At 41.5% G+C, this 20,452-nt stretch overlaps 1 protein-coding gene and 1 long non-coding RNA gene across 2 annotated transcripts in view; one reads left to right on the top strand and one right to left on the bottom strand.

The window, feature by feature from the left end:
• The window catches only part of lonp1 (lon peptidase 1, mitochondrial), a 34,396-nt gene extending 17,760 nt beyond the window's left edge, over positions 1 to 16,636 (bottom strand). The window contains exons 1-12 of the mRNA XM_067968172.1: positions 16,102 to 16,636; positions 14,289 to 14,377; positions 13,717 to 13,836; positions 12,202 to 12,439; positions 11,126 to 11,187; positions 9,999 to 10,128; positions 6,999 to 7,082; positions 6,217 to 6,437; positions 3,857 to 3,995; positions 2,871 to 3,049; positions 581 to 668; positions 176 to 298 (exon numbers count right to left, since the gene is read on the bottom strand). Coding sequence (XP_067824273.1) covers positions 176 to 298; positions 581 to 668; positions 2,871 to 3,049; positions 3,857 to 3,995; positions 6,217 to 6,437; positions 6,999 to 7,082; positions 9,999 to 10,128; positions 11,126 to 11,187; positions 12,202 to 12,439; positions 13,717 to 13,836; positions 14,289 to 14,377; positions 16,102 to 16,605 — 1,977 coding nt within the window. The 5' untranslated portion in view covers positions 16,606 to 16,636. The remainder of the gene's footprint in view (positions 1 to 175; positions 299 to 580; positions 669 to 2,870; positions 3,050 to 3,856; positions 3,996 to 6,216; positions 6,438 to 6,998; positions 7,083 to 9,998; positions 10,129 to 11,125; positions 11,188 to 12,201; positions 12,440 to 13,716; positions 13,837 to 14,288; positions 14,378 to 16,101) is intronic.
• A 134-nt stretch (positions 16,637 to 16,770) lies between these two features.
• LOC137299743 (uncharacterized) lies at positions 16,771 to 18,883 on the top strand. The gene is made up of 2 exons (XR_010957968.1): positions 16,771 to 17,111; positions 17,786 to 18,883. It is a non-coding gene; the product is annotated as an uncharacterized lncRNA (long non-coding RNA).
• The last annotated feature ends 1,569 nt before the right edge of the window (positions 18,884 to 20,452 follow it).

Raw genomic sequence — 20,452 nt, 5'->3', positions numbered from 1 at the left:
AAAAATATAAACTAAAAAAGAACTTATTATCGCGCTGTGAACTTACACTGACAGGCAGCACTTTAACTGAAAACTAGAATTACGGCATAAGAAAGTAACTGTTGCTGCAGTAATCTGGCGGGAGGTCCTGGAAAGCAGAGTAAGGGTTGAGACAGGAAGGGAACTCTACACGTACCTTTGACAAATCAACTGGCACATCGAGGTAATGGTCCAAAAAGTTAAAATTCTGCTCTGGATCGAGAAGCTCCAGGAGCGCTGAAGATGGATCTCCCTGATAACCACGACCGATTTTATCAATCTGTAATAAATAGGCACAAGTGATTGTAGACGATCCAAAACACGAGCAGTCTCTGCATGCTATACAACCAGCAACAGACAAGAAACATCCAAGTCAATAATGCAATGTACTGGTTCCATAATTACAGATCAGCAGAATGCAATTAAATGCAGTGTAATATATATCCTGAATATATGTGAAGTGTTAATCATAGTCTAAAGTGAACTTTTGATCACCAATGGTGCAAAGGCCCTCTGAAATCAGGCCCCAGGTGCTAATTACAACTATTTTAGAGAAAATTACCTCATCAATAAGAACTAATGGATTTTCAGTCTTTGTTTTCTTCAGGCACTGAATGATTTTTCCAGGCATCGCTCCAACGTACGTCCTCCTATGAAAGAGGAACAAACATGCAGCTTACCACTACTGTCAACACTTCTCAATATTGACCATGAACATACACTCTGTGTAGCTGACAGAAATAAACTCTGAGAAAGATGTAAAATAAATCTCAACAAAGTGCTACATGAACAGAAAGAGTACGGTCGACACGGTATGGCTGGCTGCAAGAGGCCGGTCTCTGCACTACCTGCTGTAATGTACTGTGGGAGGGAGAACTTTGTTGTTATGAACGTTTGATAAATTTCATTCATTAGCGGATTAAGAGTCCAAAACCTTCTTAGCTGAAACCGCAATAGGTTGCCTTTTGAAAATCCAAATATACTACATTCACTGGTTCCCCTTTATCTACCCTGCTAGTTACATCCTCAAAAAACTCAAATTTGTCAAACACTATTTTCCTTTCATAAAACCATGTTGCCTCTGCCTAATCATATTATAATTTTCTAAGTGCCCTGTTACCACTTCCTTAATGTCACCATTTTCCTGATGACCGATGTCAGGCAAACTGGCCTGTAGTTCCCTGTTTTCTCTCTCCCTCCTTTCTTGAATAGCGGGGTTATATTTGCTACTTTCCAATCCGCTGGGACCGTTCTAGAATCTAGGGAATTTTGGAAGATCATAACCAATGCATCCCCTATCTCTGCAGCCACCTTTCTTAGAACCCTAGGATGTAGGCCATCAGGTCCAGGGGATTTATCGGCTTTTAGTCCTATTAGTTTCTCCTGTACTTTTTCTCTACTGATATTAATTACTTTAAATTCTTCACTCTCATTAGTCCCTTAGTTCCCCACTATTTCTGGTACGCTTTTTGTGTCTTCTTCTGTGAAGGTTCTGCAGGGCTACGGCTACATTTGATGATAGGCTGACCACCTCTACCCGGTTGGTGTGTAGTAGTTTCAGGCTAACAAAAACATTTCTTGTAAATTTATTTCAGTGTTGGTTTGAGAATCTGCAAAAAGCTGACAAAACGGTCGAACCGAGTGAGATCTCAACCATGAATCCAGAGTAGTAAGTACATTTTCTCTTTTTAAGATCTGCATTCGAGGTGAGAAAGCAAAGCAAAGCCCTGAGTGACTGACTTATCTGGGCCCAGAAGTTCAAATTGAAATAACATTGAAAAGGAGGTGCAGTGGGATGCAAATGGAAATCTGCCGACTTGACTCGCTTACGTTAACAAAATTAGAATGGTCCCCGACATGTCGACATAAGCACCATGGGCTGAATGGACTCCTTCCGTGCTGTAAGATTCTATGATAAGTGAATAGGACAGAATCAGCATCTTGAACTATAGGTATATTAATTTAAATTTTATAGGTGGCCCTGAAGCTCCATGGTATCCACCTCAGCAGCCCCTGAAGACACTCCTGTACTAAACAAGCTCCTTTCTGCCAGCAATAAGTTTTCTCCCTGCCATGCAACATTACAACTTTCCAGCATTCTCTTCATTTTAAATTTAGTTTTTTGTGCTATGCTCATTCATTGCCTGTGGTGTTGCTCAATGATGAAAGTGTCAAAAAAGTTTTCTACGACACTTTGCACTATACCGAAGACTGAAAGTAGGAATAGGTAGACACTTTAAAGAAACACATCAATCGAGTACTTCTCAGCAAACGGCACTTTTACATAGATTCCATCCCTCTTATGGTAGTCCCTACCCAAATCCATAATGATGATTATTTTAATACGTCATGCAGTGTCATCAAGTTCCTACCGGAAGTACTGTTGACAGCAATGATTTCTACAAGCAGTGGCACTTGCACCAACTCTGCTACTGTTTATTTAAAAAACAATGAGCGAACGATTATGAATAAATATTTTAGATATAACGAGCACAAGTGAAACATCAACCACCTGCACTATTGCGATAAGTGTGCAGCCATAGGTGGGGTAGGAGGGAGAAGTAGTCAGCCAGGATACCTGCTCCTGATGCATGTGAAGATGATCAGGTGCAGCTGGTAGAAAATTAGGGGAAATAATGGAAATGAACACAAAACCCTTATTTTTGGCTAGGTGATTACATGACTAATTAGTACTTTAAAAAATATCCACTAGAATTACATTAATTTCAATATTAATTCAACATTATACAGGACTAGTGCTTCTCACAAACTATAACTACAGTTGCCGAGAGCTGCAAGTGCTTGCAGTACAGTAATTAAATGGTTTAAATAAAATGAGATGATAACAGTACCTGTGACCCTTGATTTCTGCCACATCAGTCATTCCTCCAACACTGAACCTGAAATACTCTCTGTTTAATGCTCTTGCTATAGATCGAGCAATGCTGGTTTTGCCAACTCCAGGTGGACCGTAGAAGCATAGAATCTTCCCTTGGGTTGTACCACGCAATTGGCTAACTGCAATAAATTCCTGGGAACATAGAAGTGTTGTATATTACAAACCCAAGCTTAAAGCTTTACCTCACCCAACAGGAGCTCTGTGTAGTTAACACAGTGAAAACTCTTAAATGTAATTAAAGGTATCTTTATATTGCAACTTTTGCATCAATGTGAAGTGGTTTCCATCACAGTATAAATCTGGCATCAGGACCCAGAACTGACTCAGGACAGAAGAGGAGACACCCCCCCAGAGGAGGCAGTCTCACACTATTCAGGTTTGACACTACACAGAGTGCAAATCCAGTGTGGCGCCCATCCCAGTTTAAAAAGCACTGGATATGGGGCACTTTATAAATCCACCTAGAGTTAATTTAAGTGCTTAGACAATGATCTAAATATTTAAATTTTAACCGCAGGGAGACTAGCTCCGAGCACAAGTACAACCACACAAGCGCAGAGCTTTCTCGTCAACAGAACAGCAGTTTAAACCAGGCAGTGTGAACAGGGTGGTGGCCTGGCTGGAACCTGCACTGCAGCATTAGGTGCAATCTGTTGACTCGGGGGTTAAGTGCATCAGGGCCAGATCATCTTGAGCTTAAGCCCAGTCTCAACCAGGGTCTATAATTGGCCTCAGTAACTCCCAAGGGGAAAAATCCTGGGGCAACTCATTCAATTCTCCCTCCCTCAGGGAGTAGGTTGTGTTTAGTTTGCACTGCTCCACCAAGTAGGTGAAATCAGCATGCGGTACAAATTTGCATGCTATCAGGGCACAGATCATTAACCCTTGAATGGGTTACAGCACTGACGATTGGTCAGAAAACTTATACAATTCTCATACCAGGATGCGTTTTTTGACCTCCTCCATGCCATAATGATCCTCCTCCAGCACCTCCTTGGCTCGTTTCAGGTCCATATTTTCTTCACTGCATTTTCCCCAGGGCATTGTCGTCAGCCAGTCCAAGTAATTCCGAGTCACACTAAAGCAGGTGAAGTGAAAACAAAACAAGTCAGCAAGAGCAAAAGGAAACTAGAATCGAGCAACTCATCAATAGAACGGTTACATTTCATACAGAATGTTATAAATTAAAATTGAACGCTTATTAAAACACTGAGCCTATCTCCTCATGTTAAGTTGAATGTTGCACTGTTTTACAATTACTGGAGCCTTATACAGTGTAATTTACAATGTATTATTCTAAGGAGGTGCTGTGTTTAGGTTGCCTTGTACCTTTAAGGCATCAAAGTGTAACTGCTGTAAATAAGAAGCCCAATGTCAATTAGACTTTAATTGCTATTGCCGAGTAAAAGTTTGCAGATTGGCATGTAATTGTAAATTTCCAGCTCCAGGTCAATGTGCAAACAGCAAATAGGTAATAATTGACTTTGTTTACTGACTTTGTTTCTCAGCAGAAAAACTGCAAATGCTGGCAATCTGCAATAAAAACAAACAGAAAATGCTGGAAATACACAGCAGGCCAAGCAGCATTTGTAAAGAGAACACAAGTGTAACATTCCAGGTAAGTAACCCTTCATCACAACTCATCTAAAAAAAGTTTAGTAAAATCATCAATTTTTGGAAAAAAAACCTGTTGCTCTCGATTACAAATTTTACGTCATTACCAGATTCTTTTGGTTTCAGTGCTATCAGTCTCTCGTAAGTGGGTCCCAATCCCTCACTATCAATTTACCTTTACTGCCCAATATCTAGGCGTACTACAGTGTGACCCAAGGGGGTTATAAGAATGAAACGGATACTACATGGCACCAAATGCACTTCTCCAATCTTCTGACAGACTGACAGATAAACACTTTAGTGAGAGGAGGCCAGATACAAATCATCAGGCAGTGTTATTTTACATACCATAATTGAACAAATGATAACATTTATAGTACATTTCACCTTACTTAAAACTTAATGCAGTAACACTTCTCATAATATAGAAAAATCAATGTTCCTGTTAGCAGGCTAAATAGAACATATTTGATGAGTGTTTTCCTAACCTCACTCAATGCCATCTTAAAAAGGAGGACCTGCTCACTCTGTTTTCCTTGCCAGATATATACAACTACCCTAATGTGTTTGCCTATCCTTTGTTCCCTAGTTTCCTTAACTTGTCCATGACTATCTTCCGTCTTTGTGTGTCCAAGAATTGGCTAATAGGGCTATCAATTAAGCCGGTTACCTCCTCTCCCTGGATTTGACCGGGTGGGTGGGGGGGTGGTTCCTAGAAACTAGCTCCTGCTGTCATCAAATGACTAGATCATCCTGTGGAGATGCCGGTGATGGACTGGGGTTGACAATTGTAAACAATTTTACAACACCAAGTTATAGTCCAGCAATTTTATTTTAAATTCACAAGCTTTCGGAAGGAGGAAGTCTCCGAAAGCTTGTGAATTTAAAATAAAATTGCTGGACTATAACTAGATCATCCTGACATAATGAGACTGGATGGTATATAGGAAGGTATAAATGCCCCCCATTGACCCAAGCCGAAGTGGTATGCAAGAAGTTCCATTTCACAAACTGGCTCATCTGACTTTAATGTACACCCACTCAGCCCTTGGTTGTTCAGTGAGTTTTAACTCAGAGCTAGATTTAACATAAAAGTACCATTTTAATATAAATTATGCCAAGATACTTACATGGGAAAATAGACCTAAATCCCAAATCATGACACCCCGTCATGAATCATACTAAATTAATGAAACCGTCCACCTTAATTCCTGTAATGCTACTTCAAAACATTAATGATCTTTTCACTGTACTCAGAACAAGCAGTATAGTCATTATATACAAGTTATTGACTCCTATTTGCAAATATAGTTATGTAAATTATTATACACCATTTTTGACATTCTGAAGGACTCGGGCACCAGGTGTAAAAAAGCCTGCCAGCTTCATGGTTTTTCCCATGCAGTGGGGCTTTTGGGACCAATCCCAATATTTCAACCCATTTTGATTTTTCTCACTGATTTAACTGCTCATCCGCTTTTTTCCCTTTCTCCCAGCTACACTTCAATCCCTCCACACCCAAAACTCAGTTCCTTCACCAGCTGCCATTTTAAAACTTCGAGCTACAAGTTTTTCATGTCTAAAGGCAACATAGAGCTCAAGAAACTCTGTCTCTCTCCTTAAAACACCATTAGGCATTTGATCCTGGAAAAAGCTGGGTTTGTAAAATTCCACAGGATTCTCACTTGAACTCAGAGGAATGATTATCGAGCAAGTTGAGTTTGTTCAGCTCTTCATCAATAACCTCCATGACATGCTTTGGAACAACCAGTTCCTTCAGCCTCTCCCGAAACTTCTCCTCAATGGCATCTTTATCTTCCTTCTCCAGCCCCAGCTCTTTCTTAATAATCTTCAGCTGCTCTTGGAGCAAGTACTTACGGTGAGTCTGCTTGATTTTCTCTTCTACCTAAGAATTAGGAACACATTCACTGAGATTCACACAAGGATCAGCTTTGTAATTCAGCAATACAGTAATAGCAGATATTAAAGGGGTGCTTTAGTCAGGAACTTCCATTCATGTTTTTAAATGAAAACCCAATGTAAATTATGAAGTTTTGTTGAAGAATCACAGCAAAAGTCCCTGGTGGACCAGTGCGTAAATACTCTGCCTTGTGTGGTACTGAGCCATACAGACCATCTCCATCTCCAGTCTGGGCTGAATTAGCTGATCTCAGCCAAAGTAGGTTAGGTGCTACAATTGGCTTTAAGTCCTCTAGGCTAGGAAGAACAAAAAAAAGTCACCCACGATTCCAGCTCCAGATCACTGGGATGTACGTATGTATAAGTGAGGTCAGGATGGCTATGATGCCCTTAGTGATCGATAGCTCTCTAGACTCACACATAAATAAGGGCCACTTTGATGAGGACCTGGAGGGTGATTGGCTCCTTTGAACGGTAACCTGGCAAGAGCCAGCACCTTCACGAGATTAGAGGCAGCAATAAAAGCACAAATAAAACGTCCACTTACCTCTCGCCCAAGACGTTGCTGCAGTTTGCTCAATTCAAACTCTTTTTTCAGCAGAGAGAGTGCCTTGTAGAGTCGTTTTGGAATCTAAACAAAGAGAAAAAATAGAGATAACACACCAGACCAAGTTATCCATTTACTGGGTCTGCACAGGGATAAAACATGAAACCCTGCAACATGACTCCAATAATTAGTCAAGTCTATATTTGCAGGTTATTTCGTTACTCAACAACTTACGTTTAAATGTTCCAAGATGCTTTACTGGGGTGGGGATGAACAAAGGAGAAAAAGACAAAAGGAACGAAGGAATGGACGAGTCATGGCTGAGAAAATGTGTCTGGAGAAGGTTTTTAAAAAGTTAAGAGGGAAATGGAGGAGTAGAGATTCAGGGAGGCAATTCCAGAAAGAAGGGTTAAGGTAGCTAAAGACTCTATCATCAGTGTTGGGGTGAAGAGAGGGGGAAATGCACAAAGTGAGAATTGGAGGAACAAGAAGTGCAGGAGAGGACGCAAGGCTGGAGTGGGTTACAGAGCTAGGTGGTGTGAGGATGTGGAGGGATTTGAAGATGAGGACAAGGATTTTAAATTCAATACATGGTCGGGGGAAAAAGAGAGCCAATGTAGGTCAGCAAAGATGAGAGTTATGGGTAAACAGGAGAGGATGTATGCAGCTGAGTTTTGAATAAGTTGAAAGTTTATGAAAAATGGAAGTTAGAAGGCCTTGAAGGGAGACGGTCACATTCGGGACTGAGTTATTTTGAGGTGCTGCATTTTAAAACAAAATAACTTCACACAGGTGTAAGAAGAAAGCCACAGGCTGCAAACTTTGAACATATGCATACAAGCCAGATGAGCTGGTTTGTGGAATTCACAACTGACACAATGAGGGTCAACTGACTCTTCCCAGGTCCATTAGCCAGGAAGGCCCATGTTCATCTTGAGATCAGAAGACCTTTAAACTTACACCACAAGGAGGCAAGGGGAGAAAGAGCAGAGGTGGCCAGTTTTATTGACAGGCCCACTAGAGAATTAGCATCAGGGAAGAAATCAGCATTGCAGCCCACAAAAGGGGAGTCAGTGAGGTTGTTAAAACAAGAGACTGAGAGCTATAGTCTGTGGCCTGAACCTGGAAGCCAAGATGCAGGTAGTCAGGTTTTGCAGTTAGAAGATGTGCAGAAAGAAAGGCAATACCAGACCATGGAAAGGACAGAACGATTATTATTTTTTCCCCACCATGGAGAAAGATACAAGATTAAGTGATGTAAGTGGAATTTGCTCTGACTGTTACGGGAGACATTGCGGAGGATGATGGAAAGGATGTGGAATTTGTAGCTCAGCTTTGGGTAGAACAGGATGCAAAGGTTTTGCATGGGTTGGTTCAGTCTAAGCAAGTGGCTAGGAGAGGAAGAGTCAGTGGAAAGGGAGCGGAATTTATCAGGGGGTCCGAAAACGACGAGCTCAGTTGGAGAAAATTTTTGACTCATTTACAATTTGATGTCGGACAAGCAATCCGACAGCACAGCTCTTCCATTGCTACACAGAGTTACACAGAATCTATAGCACAGAAACAGGCCATTCAGCATAACTGGTCTATGTCGGTATTTACGCTCCACTCAAACCTCCTCCCACTCTAATTACTTCTTCACAACCTGCCCCCTTCTATTCCTGTTTCAATCATATATGCATCAAACTTCCCCTAAAACTGTCACAAGAGTGATTTCCTCTTCCATGCCAACCGCTTTTCTCCTTCATATCTTCAATATAAAGCCCACGTCTGTTCAAAACTTGAATACAGTCCTGTTCTCATATCTGGGGAAGCTGTTATACCATCTGCCTTGCACCGGTGGGAGACGATACAAGAAAATGCTCATCTGCATGCCCCACTCTCTACCATAAATAACCTTTCTAGTGTTTTGCTATTGTGTTTCTCTGGACTTTGTCTCTTGTTCCTCATAAGCTGAACATATACTGTCCTACTCCAACCTCCCTATATCCTCACCGTGTTGAAATCAAGACTCATTGCATGCTCTCCTGGTTGAACTCATTTTTTTCCCAGAACTGTGAAATTCCTTACCTCCTAAGGGATTTTTAAACCCAAGCATAGTGTCACCTACCCACTACCTAATTACTTCAGCTTCTCCTTTATTCTTTTAAACCATGATGGTGTCCTTGGCCCTTCATCTTGGTTTCTCAATCTCACTTTCTCCCTCCAGAAATGTACATAATTTCCTCATGATCCCATTTATACTGTCTGCTTCAATGTCCTTCCCTGGACATATAGTCCACAACTATATTATCCGTTGGAATGGAAAAGTTCCCCCGACTTTCCTTCTTACTCACAACTTCATCATTTTAACTTGTGTCCCATGGGATTTGGTCCTTTCAGTGGACAACTTGATCAACTTTGTCAATCCGCTTCATAATCTTGAAAACTTGAATAAGGCCACCTTCAAGCCTCCTCTTTGCCACAGAAAACAAAAAAAGCTGCTATCATTAAAAAACAAATGACCATGAAACTATTGGATTGTCATAAAAACACAACTGGATCACTAATGTCTTTTAGGGAAGGAAACCAGCTGTCTTTATCTGGTCCCACACCAATGCAATTGACTCTTAACTGCCTCTGAATGGCCTAGCAAGTCACTCTATTGTATCAAACCATTATAGTGGTTCAAGAAGAAGGCCAACCACCACCTTCTCTGGGCAACAAAGGATGGCAATAAATGCCGGCCTTGCCAGTAACGTTCACCTCCCGAGAATGAATATAAAAGAACATGGCTTCCTTAAGTTTTCTTCAGAATTGAAATTTCTGATACCTGAAATCACCATAGCTGCTCTCTAGGCCCCCTTTCAAGAGCATTAATATCAGAGCAGAGCTGCATACAGTGATCCAGATGGGATTTAACCAATACCTTATATATAGCAACAAAACAACAATAATGTGGGGAAAATGGGAAACCTGTAGTTGCTTTTTCTATCAGGACAACCTGAAATGACATCTTACGTTGGTCTCCTCCAGCACTTCTTGTAGCTCATGTGATTCTGCACCTGTGAGTGCTGCTCCCATGTCACTCAAATAAATTGGGTTGTCCACCACCCTCTGTCCTGCCTGCATCATCTGAAGCACTGACTCTCTGGAAAATAAATGTAGCGTAGAAATCAATATTTACTTACATTCAAAAAGTGACTTCAAATTAGAACATTAATGCTATTCTAACAAACTCAAATGTGTATTTTTGTTCTACTAGCCAGAACTTACTCTTTCCTCCTCAAGCTGATCAAAATTCTGGTGAATGTGCACAGATCTTTGCAACAACAAAGTCTATGACTATCCACATCAATAGCAGTATCTCATAATACATACAACTCACGTCTCACTGGAAAGTAGCTTCCACTAGTGGCTGTGCAGGAACCAAAGGTTTATTTGACCTCATTTCCCAACAAAATGTATTTATTGATAGCAAGGATTGAAATAGCCACAGGACTTTGTGCTATCCAAATTGATTTTTAGAAAATACACAATTCTAGCAGTCAGTCAGTCAGGACTAGACCACCATCTAATGGAAAGTCAATACAAACCAACTCAACCCTTTCAAATAACATTCTCCTTTAAGTTGCCAACAGAGTAGTCAAATGAGAAGGTAAGAATGAGATGGTAACGAAAGCATACCCCGTTTTACCGGCCATCGTGTATAGTGGGCAAATAGTGTTTGCACGAACACGCCCGCTCTAAGCGGTGGGGACTTGACTCGTATTGTCATTGCTCCTCTGAACCTTCCTCTCTTGGTCCTTTTACGCTCCATATTCACTGTTCTGCACCCTTACTTTTTTTGTTGAAATCCACTCTAACTCATTCTCTCCCAGGGTCTTAAAATTGTGGAGGTCCTCACCTCCCTCAGTCTTCCTTTCCTCCTACAAGCTGTTGGCTTTTAAAACCCAAACTTGGCATCACCTAATCAGTGCTTCTTGATTTAACTCTTCTTTTGGCAATGGTAGTTGTGTCCTGGAACGTGGACTTCACCGAGATTTCTCAATTACAAAAAAATCTCTCAAAGGCATGGACAGGAGGGAAAATAGTGATGTTAAAACGAAGGTGTTATCTGATTACACACAAAATGTCTAAACACTTACCTGTAAAGTGGATTCAGGGCAATGATGTCACGTATTGTCTTCACAATTTCTGCTGTAAGTGCCTGTTTAGAAAAGCCAGACACTATTTAATGCTTGCTCATTGTTCTGAAATATTAAATAACAAATTTCTATCTATGAGACAATTAAAATACGATTTGTTTGTATACTTAAAACAAGCTATTGCACGCTACAATTTAAATGCTTTTGTGTCGATTATGTGCTGCGAGTGTGGCGTGGAATCATACAGAGCAGAAAGGTCCATGATTCAACCTCCATGGTCTGTGCTATTCGCTGATCTCAGCCACAGAAGCAATTACAGGCCCTACAAAAGTCCTCAGTACCTCTGGGCTAGTAAGGGAAGAAGAACAACTTGCATTTATATAGCGCCTTTAACGTAGTAAAACGTCCCAAGGCGCTTCACAGGAGCGATTTTCAAACGAAATTTGACTCCGAGCCACATAAGCAGATATTAGGACAGGTGACCAAAAGCTTGGTCAAAGACATAGGTTTTAAAGAGCGTCTTAAAAGGAGGAGAGAGGGGTTGCGGGGCGGAGAGGTTTAGGGAGGGAATTTCAGAGTTTAGGGCCTAGGCAGTTGAAGGCAAGATGGAGCAATGAAAATTGGGGATGCACAAGAGGCCAGAATTGGACAGGTCGAGTCTGAGTTCCTGCGATCAGTGTCCAGTGACCTTCTAGAGAATTAGTGGTTGTAGACGCCAGGTGAACTCAGGATCAAGCTCAGCTGTGATACCTTCAACGGTCAAACACACACACGTGTGTATGATTTCACTGGCACCCTTCAGAATTTGTCCGGAGTTCTGGAGTTTGCCTGTTATGTGAGATCATCTACAGCAAGGCAACATTGCTTCAGAAGCAGTATGGAAGGGAGTTAATTTTGGGGTGCAGGGAGGAAATGTTCTTGCATCAGGATCTCTATTTACTAAATAATTTGTTAATTATTGAAAAAAGATTGAAAAACATGATAATGGGAACCCTGTACCAATGGAATATAACTGAAGACAACGTAATAAGATGATTTTAGGAAGATGTCGCCCAAAATCTCCCTTTCGTACTTACTTTGACCTCTTCTGTGACCTGGAAGTCCTCATGGACGACATTTTCCACCTCTACCATTAGCAGTTCACCCATTGGAGGTACAATCGACTCTATGCTTATATGCATCTCTGAGGGCTGGCCACCTGCTTCCTCTGTCCTGAGATGTTTGTGTTTCCTCCGAGCTTTGTGTTGATTCTGCTCAAATTCTGCAGGTGCTGGTTCATCAGCCTCTACTTCCAGCTGTCTGTTTAATTGGATTCTGGGGAACAAAAGCAAGAAACACTTGGGTCTAATATACAGGGCAACAAAAAGCATCACAGAAACCAATCAACTTAAGGGCAGCAGCTTTGGCTTAGTGGTAACACTCTCTCCTCTGTTTCACGCAGGGCTTGGAACACATAATCTACGCTGACACATCAGTGCATCCCGAGGGCGTGCTGCACCGTTAGAGGTGCCATCTTTCAGGTGAAACCATGGCCCTTAACTCCCTCTCGGGTGGATGTAAAAGATCCCATGCCAATATTCAAAGATGAGATGGAGACTTCTCCCAGCGTCGCAGCCTCATTCAGTATCACTAAAACAAATCTGGTCATTTATCTCATTGATGCACGTGGGACCCCGCTGTGCGCAATCTGACTGCTGCATTTCCCTTCGTTGTAACACTGACTACACTTCAATACAGTGTAGTACAATGGACACACACAGACACACACGTGTATGATTTCACTGGCACCCTTCAGAATTTGTCCGGAGTTCTGGAGTTTGCCGGTTACCGTGAAATCATACACAGCAAAGCAACATTGCTTCAGAAGCAGTAAGGAGGGTAGTTGATTTTGGGACATTCTATGGTTGTGAAAGGCACTATATAAATGCAAGTTCTTTCTTAACACCTCAACAGGATGGGAAAAATGTCCCAACATAAATGAGAGCTCTCAAATGAAATTGAGAAGGGAAATGTACTGGGGTGGCACAAAGAGCAGAAGATTAAGAATTCAAGACTATGGGACACAGTTTTAAAGTTAAGGGTATCAAAAGAAAATAGGAAATTTAAGCAACTTTTTGTTTTAGAATTGTGGAACAAATTCCCAAAAAGGGTGGTGGAACAGAAAAGGCTATTAGGAAAGGAGAAATCACAGTAAGAAAACTGATTGGTAAGGAACGGTTGACTAGAACAACCATTAGTCTTCTGCCCAAAACTTTAATCTATTATATTCTTGTATTGGAAGGGATCCTAATGCAATTTACTCTAATATTTCTTGTACTTATTCTGTAATCTGCTAAAACTACCGAGTAAAACCAGATTATAGTGGATTTAACCAAGAATGCAATTACCAATGATCAGGACCATATCCTTAGAATTATTTTACTACTGAATTGGGGGAAATTATAAATTCAAATATAATCCACACCACTTAACCTGTAGGAAAAAAAAATCAGTTCACAAAACCTGAGTTATGACAACAGAATTTTAAAAATGCAAAGTTTTTATTGCTATATGGTTAGAAATCAAGTAACTCACTGTGATGTCAAACTTACCGTCTGTGTCCCATTACAATCATGCGCAATTTGTCCCCTAAATCCTGTATTTCATGGATCTGAACGAATGTGCCTGTCTGGTAAATCTCACTCATGCTTTCAACTATATCAGATTCATTGCTGTGAATTTACAGAAACAAAATTAAATACTTAAAATGACTCGGAGAGATTTCTATATTTTGTACTATTTTTTCAGGCCTATAAGAAAGCTGCAGCAGAAACTTCAAAACACTTTGAAAACAGAACATCACTGGCAGTACCCCTTCAAAAAGTTACTTTCTCCTCTTTGTTTCTTGATTTCTTTGTCAAAACATTAATCGAAAGTCAGTTAAATCCATCGTGCCTGTGCTGGCTCTTTGAAAGAGCTATCCAATTAGTCCCACTCCCTTGCTCTTTCCCCATAGCACTGCAAATTTCAGAGTCAGCCTACTAGAACTTTAAAAAAATATAACTTACTCATGTCATCCAATTCTGTTTTCTCCATTACACATTCTAGAAACCTGTGACGTGCCATGTGGAGTTTATACACATAGATGTTAGTGCAAAACATCAAGGGCCTAAACATGTCTTACTTGTCATCTTTTTTAAGAAATACGCCCGCATATGGCTGAGCCAAACGCACTTTTCTTCGAAGGAGTTCCATTAACTTTTTGTTCTTGACCTATAAAAAGGGAGCAAATGTTCACTTTACTGTAGTCACACATTTTCTTTTAAACTCCAAAGACCTGGAGTTTAACCCCGAAGGAGAATAGCAACACACTTTCCATACGTTTAGTTCTAAAGATTGTTTACATGTCCTCAGAGGATATATTTACATGTGTGCAGGTTGGTAAGCAGCTGCTGAGACATTTGTTATACTTCTTGTTGAGGTACAACAAAGTGCTAGATGCTTTCAAGTAGCTCAACTTAGCAAGCATTATTCATGAGAGCCTAGAGTATTGGCTGGCTATTCCTCCACAGGAGGCATGATATAATCCTGTCCTCACCACAAATGGATAGTGATCAAGAGCACTCCCTAACACATGGATGATGACAGTAGTTAATTCAGCAGAGACCGGGGATCGAATCTGATACTTTCCTGGTCTGTATGACTCTACTACACTGAGCTGTGTATTTATCTGCACAGCTATCTTGAACATTATTCAAGATATTCTAAGCTATGGTAATTTCTTAATGCAGCTTCACTGTTTAGTTTAATCAACTTAGTCAGATCTAATTATTTAGATGCCATTGCTTTTCCACAATTTTGTTGATCTACTTTGGTGCAAACAGAAAGCACAAGTAACTTTTTGTGCTCATCAGCGTTCATCTATGATCTCAAAGGCTCCAGCAAAAGTAGGGCAATGATCAGCTTATCGGCAAACAGGAACATCCCACTGTCCATGCAAACAGACTGGCTGTCCTCTTCTAGCTATCTGACAAACAGCACTAGCAAACTGATTACGAAAAATATTGGATGAGTCATCTGTGCAATACTCGTGAGTAACAGTCAGTGGGCTGTACAGAGAATGAATGGCTTTTCCTATTCAAGAATCCCAGACGCTACATTCTACTTCCGCTGTTAAAGGATCATGGATTACTGTAACCGACTATTTTTAATCTATTAGTACAGTATTTTACCAAAAGTCTTTGCATCTGTAATTAGTGATATTCGAATTAATTCTTAACTGCGCATCTGATGCAACTTTTACTTTGCATTGCATCACACACGCGACATTTTTACTCAACGAAATGCAGCCAATCCCTTCTTATGACAAGTCACGTTTGTTGCAGAAAGTAATTAAAAGTGTCCGAAAGTGCGTCCGCTATGACTTAGATTTACGATATTGAAACTCGCACTTAAGGTGGATTGTTTTTTTAAGTTTCAAATTTGCAAATGAAAACCACCTTGAGAAGCATCAAATGCTTCAAAACAGTCTGGGTAGGTAATTCTTATGGAGCTTCCATTTAAATTTACTCAAATAAAATAACCGATTAGAAGGAACTATTTTGCATCTAATTTTTATACTTAGCGCCCCTCGTTGTACAGTGTCTATTCAATCAATTATGCCAACCCCTGATAGAATTTAGGAGATAGAAGGATCACATGCATCGATGATGTGGAGATGCCGGTGATGGACTGGGGTGGACAAATGTAAGGAATCTTACAACACCAGGTTATAGTCCAACAGCTTTATTTGGACTATAATAAAACTGTTGGACTATAACCTGGTGTTGTAAGATTCCTTACACATGCATCGAAGCAGCTCTTCAAAATTTAGCAAAGCCAAAAGAATCCCGCCAGAGACAGTTCGGATTTAGCTCTAACTTGCTAAATTGGCAGCTCGCATTTCCCATCCATGTGCCGGCGTTACAAGTCTAAACAGCACTCCGCACGATTCTCACCTCAATTATTTTAATAAATCTGGGGAACACGGGGTTCCTGGTGACTGCGATCAGGGGGACATTGGGGAAAACATCCGGCACCATCATAGGAGAGAGCGCAGTCATGGCAGGGGCCATACCTGCAGCCCCTTCCCCGCCTCCCTCATCCCCGGCCCCGCCTTCCACACCATCATCTCCAGAGTGAACCGAGCCACCACTGCTCTTCTCACTGAAGTCCTGGAAGCTGCGGCTCTGCTGGACTCGGGCGCTAGGTCGGGGTCGCGGGCCCGGTTTGTTGCCACTGCCGCAGACCGCGCTCGTCACCCTGGTTACTGCCCAGCGCCGGCCGCAGCTCTGCAACCCCCCAGCGGCCACCGAGTGGAACTGCTTTATTAAACAAGCAACGCCGGTCCCGCCGTTACTGCCGACTGGAGCACAGCTGGTGACCGTGGTGAAAAGTCGAAACCGAGGCCTGCCTCCGTTAAACCAACGACACACGGACCCGAGCCGCATGTAGGCTGACATCTTGAATGCAGACACTTAACTCCCACAATGCGCTGCGGTGACATCGCAGGTACTTCCGGAGAGAATCCGTGCAGAGCCATGATTGGCCAATATTGCACCTGTTGCTAGGAGAGATAGTAATCAATGGGGTGTTCCTAAAGACGTCACTCGATAACTTCCGGCGACCATGTTGGATTACAAGCGTTAAATGGGAGGTGGATAGCAACGCGCGATGGCTATAGAAAAGAAAGAGCCAAGTTATTTTGAGCAGTTATCACCGGCAGATAGATCATTATATCGACAGAAAGTGTCCGTAATTGATGGTATGGACCCCTACAAGATTTATAATAAAAAAATTTGGCCTGAAATTACATAGAACTATTCGACCTCGTCTTCTCACCGAATCCAGCCCACACAATGGAGGAGATGCGAGCCCACAAGGGCCTCATCACCAATTCACCTCGGGGTGGGTGAGAGACGTAGCGGTGGCCTATCCCAAAGAAAATATCGCTGTGATTACAGGACGAGTAAGTAGTTCGACTGATTCAATGTTGTAATACCTCCTTATACCTTAGTTGTGTATATCATATGGCCATTTATTTTTTGTCTGTCTGTCTCTCTCGCTACTTTTATTACTTGTACTTGTAATGTATATTTAAAAATGAATACAACTTCAACAGGCCCAGTCTGGGTACATATGCAATTTAGATGTTTATGTGGACCTGAGTGGGCGTTCCCTGCCTTATCGATTAGCTGAATTGAGTGCAAATCTACACATTTAAAAAAACTTTTTATATTAATATTAATGTATACGATTTGTACAAGTGCCGATTGTGAGCCCAGATAAGGCTCATATGTTGCATAAATCAAGAGCAATGTCTAGATAGATATATGAAGATAGAGACTTGCACAGCTCCACAATGTCATACACATCTCTTCCCATCATGATAAGTCCTGTTCCCTCCATTCCAGATCCTGTGTAAATTTATAAATGTTGATCATATTTTTCTCTGGTATATGACATCTGTCCTGTTCCCTGTTCCATTTAGTCCCCAAGAAACATTCATATTTCTGTCAGGTCCTGAGATATTTTCACATTTTCAGTCCCATTCCTGCAGATTTCTGAACTCTAGTCCAGTTCAAATTATTGCACATGGAATGGAATTTTTCTTTATACCTTTCTCTTATCTTTTCTTTTCAGGTCCTTCATTCACAGAGTTTGTCAGGCTCCGAAAAGGCCATGAGTCATCACAGAGAAAAAGGACACTATTCTAATCGCCAACTGTGATTGCATGGCCGGTGTATGGAGAACATGTGTCTGCCTTGTTTAGGGTGGAAGCAGCCATCTGAATTTGAGAAAACAGGACAGTAACACAAGAGAAGGCATATTGGTTATTGTCAACTCCTAATGAAAGGGGTTACATATTCTCCAGTTGCTGATATTGATTTCATTTCTGCCAAAGGTAAAAAGAAGTTTGATGCTGCAGTGAAAGCTATGCAGAGCCCAGATGCAACTTTGTCTACCAATAGTACCACATCAGTTGCACAGAGAAGACAGCAAACTTATGATATCCCACCACCAAATGATGTAGATATTGCAAGATTTTTTGAGCCGTTTAGTCAGATTGGAACAAAGATTGCCATTCTCAGCATAATGGAAGCATACCAAACAAGTAAAATTGAACAATAACCGAATGCGTACATAAAATTTAGTGTTCTGTATGGTGGACCACACAAGCTCATTACCATACGCAACTGTTCAAGAAGTCGACTGCACCGATTTGAGTTTTATATGGTTCTGTAACTGCAAACATAAAAACACTGATGTTTTTGTCTTTGTTAACACAATTATTCAGTACAAATACAACTTAGAAATATATTTGATAGAAAATGGTCTGAGCAGACTTGAACATATGGAAGGTTAGATACCTTCAAGTCGGACTTAGCGATCCTCGCCAGCCACAATTTTTGCCTTTTTTTTGACAATTCTTCAATTTCAATCCCTTGGTTAGTGACGATAGCAGGAAGACGAAAGAAGGACTTATTCTTATCTCTGTCCCGTCTATTACTACAGCCTACAAAGGCACAAAAATTCACCATTTTGATGTCAATTCAATTACTTACATGTACCTTCGCTCAGTCAATAAGCTGTACTCCAATACGCTTCTACTCCAACATGGTGTATCACATGACCTGTGACTTGTATTAGGAACACTTTATTACAGGTGGTCCTCTCCTGCAGGCACTGATCCTTGCTGGGGTACGGTTCTAGGGCCATCAGATGCCCTCAGGTCCCTTTTCCAAGTAGCCATTCTTTGCAGGTGAGCCTAGACAGTGAGTGTCAACTAGTAGAAGGATCATAACCAATCCTGATGTTTCCCTCACCTGAGGGTCCACATGTGCGAGCATTGCAGCAGGGGTCACTGGATAGCCATCAGGAATAACAACAACAACTTGCATTTATATAGTACCTTTAATGTAGAAAAAAATCCCAAAGCACTTAACACAAGCATGATCAGACAAAAATTGACACTTGAGTCAAAGAAGGAGATATTAGGATGGGTGACTGAAAGTGGTCAGAGGTGAGTTTTAAGGAGCATCTTAAAGGTGGTGGCGAGGCAGAGAGATATAGGGAGGGATATCCAGAGCTTAGGGCCGCAGCGGCTGAAAGCACTGCCATCAATGGAACGGTGAATCTAGTGGAGGATGCACAGGAGTCCAGAGTTGGAGGAAGATAGATTTGTAGGGCTGGAAAAGGAGGGGGAAGATCCAGCTGTTGTGGTCCATGTCAGAACCAATGACATAGGGAAGAAAAGGGAGGAGGTCCTGCTGAGGGAGTATCAGGAGTTAGCAGCTAAATTAAAAATCAGGACCTCAAGGATGGTAATCTCAGGATTATTACCCAAGCCACATGCTAATTGGCATAGGGACAAACCGATCAGGAAGATGAACACATGGCTGAAGGAGGGGTTTGATTTCATGGGATATTGGTACCAGTACTGGGACAGGAGGGAACTGAACCGGGCTGGGACCAAGGTCCTAGTGGAAAGGATAAATAGGGCGGTAAAAAGGACTTTAAACTAATAAATTGGGGGGCGGCCTCAATTAAAAACAATATTAAAAATTATAATTAAAAGATTTTTAAAAAGGGATAAGAGCAGAGTTCAAGTCACAAACAGTGATAGATTCAAAAGCAAAATATTGCGGATGCTGGAAATCTGAAATAAAAACAGAACATGCTGGAGAAGCTCAGCAAGTGAGGCAGCATCTGTGGAGAAAGAAACAGAGTTAACGTTTCAGGTCGAAGACCTTTTGTCAGACTGGGAGATGTTAAAGAGTTAAAAGTTTTTAAGCAAGTACAGAGCCGGGGAAGGGGGGGTGGGAAGGAAAGAACAAAAGGGAAGGTCTGTGATAGGGTAGAGGGAACAAGTGATTAAATGACAAAAGGGATGATGGTGCAAGGCAAGGAGGGTGGTAATGGGACAAGTTAAGAAACAAGATCGGTCGAGAGGAGCTGTAAATGGCAACAGCAGAACCACAACCAGGAGCTGCAGTTCAAAATAAAAATGGGAGCAGTGGTTACGGTCTGAAGTTATTAAAATCAGTGTTGAGTCCGAAAGGTGATGAGGTGCTGTTCCTCGAGCTTCATTGGAATAGTGTAAGAGACCAAGGACAGAGAGGTCAGAATGGGAGTGGGACGAGGAATTAAAATGGCAAGCCACTGGCAGGTCAGACTGGGCGGAGGTGTTCAGCAAAGTGATCACCCAGTCTGCAGTCGGTCTCCCCAGTGTAGAGGAGACCGCATTGTGAACAGCGAATACTGTATACTAAATTGAAAGAAGTTAAATAAATCACTGTTCCACCTGGC

The sequence above is a fragment of the Heptranchias perlo genome, chromosome 29 (genome assembly GCF_035084215.1).
Source record: "Heptranchias perlo isolate sHepPer1 chromosome 29, sHepPer1.hap1, whole genome shotgun sequence".
Taxonomy (NCBI): domain Eukaryota; kingdom Metazoa; phylum Chordata; class Chondrichthyes; order Hexanchiformes; family Hexanchidae; genus Heptranchias; species Heptranchias perlo.
This window is presented reverse-complemented; position numbering and strand designations above follow the sequence as displayed.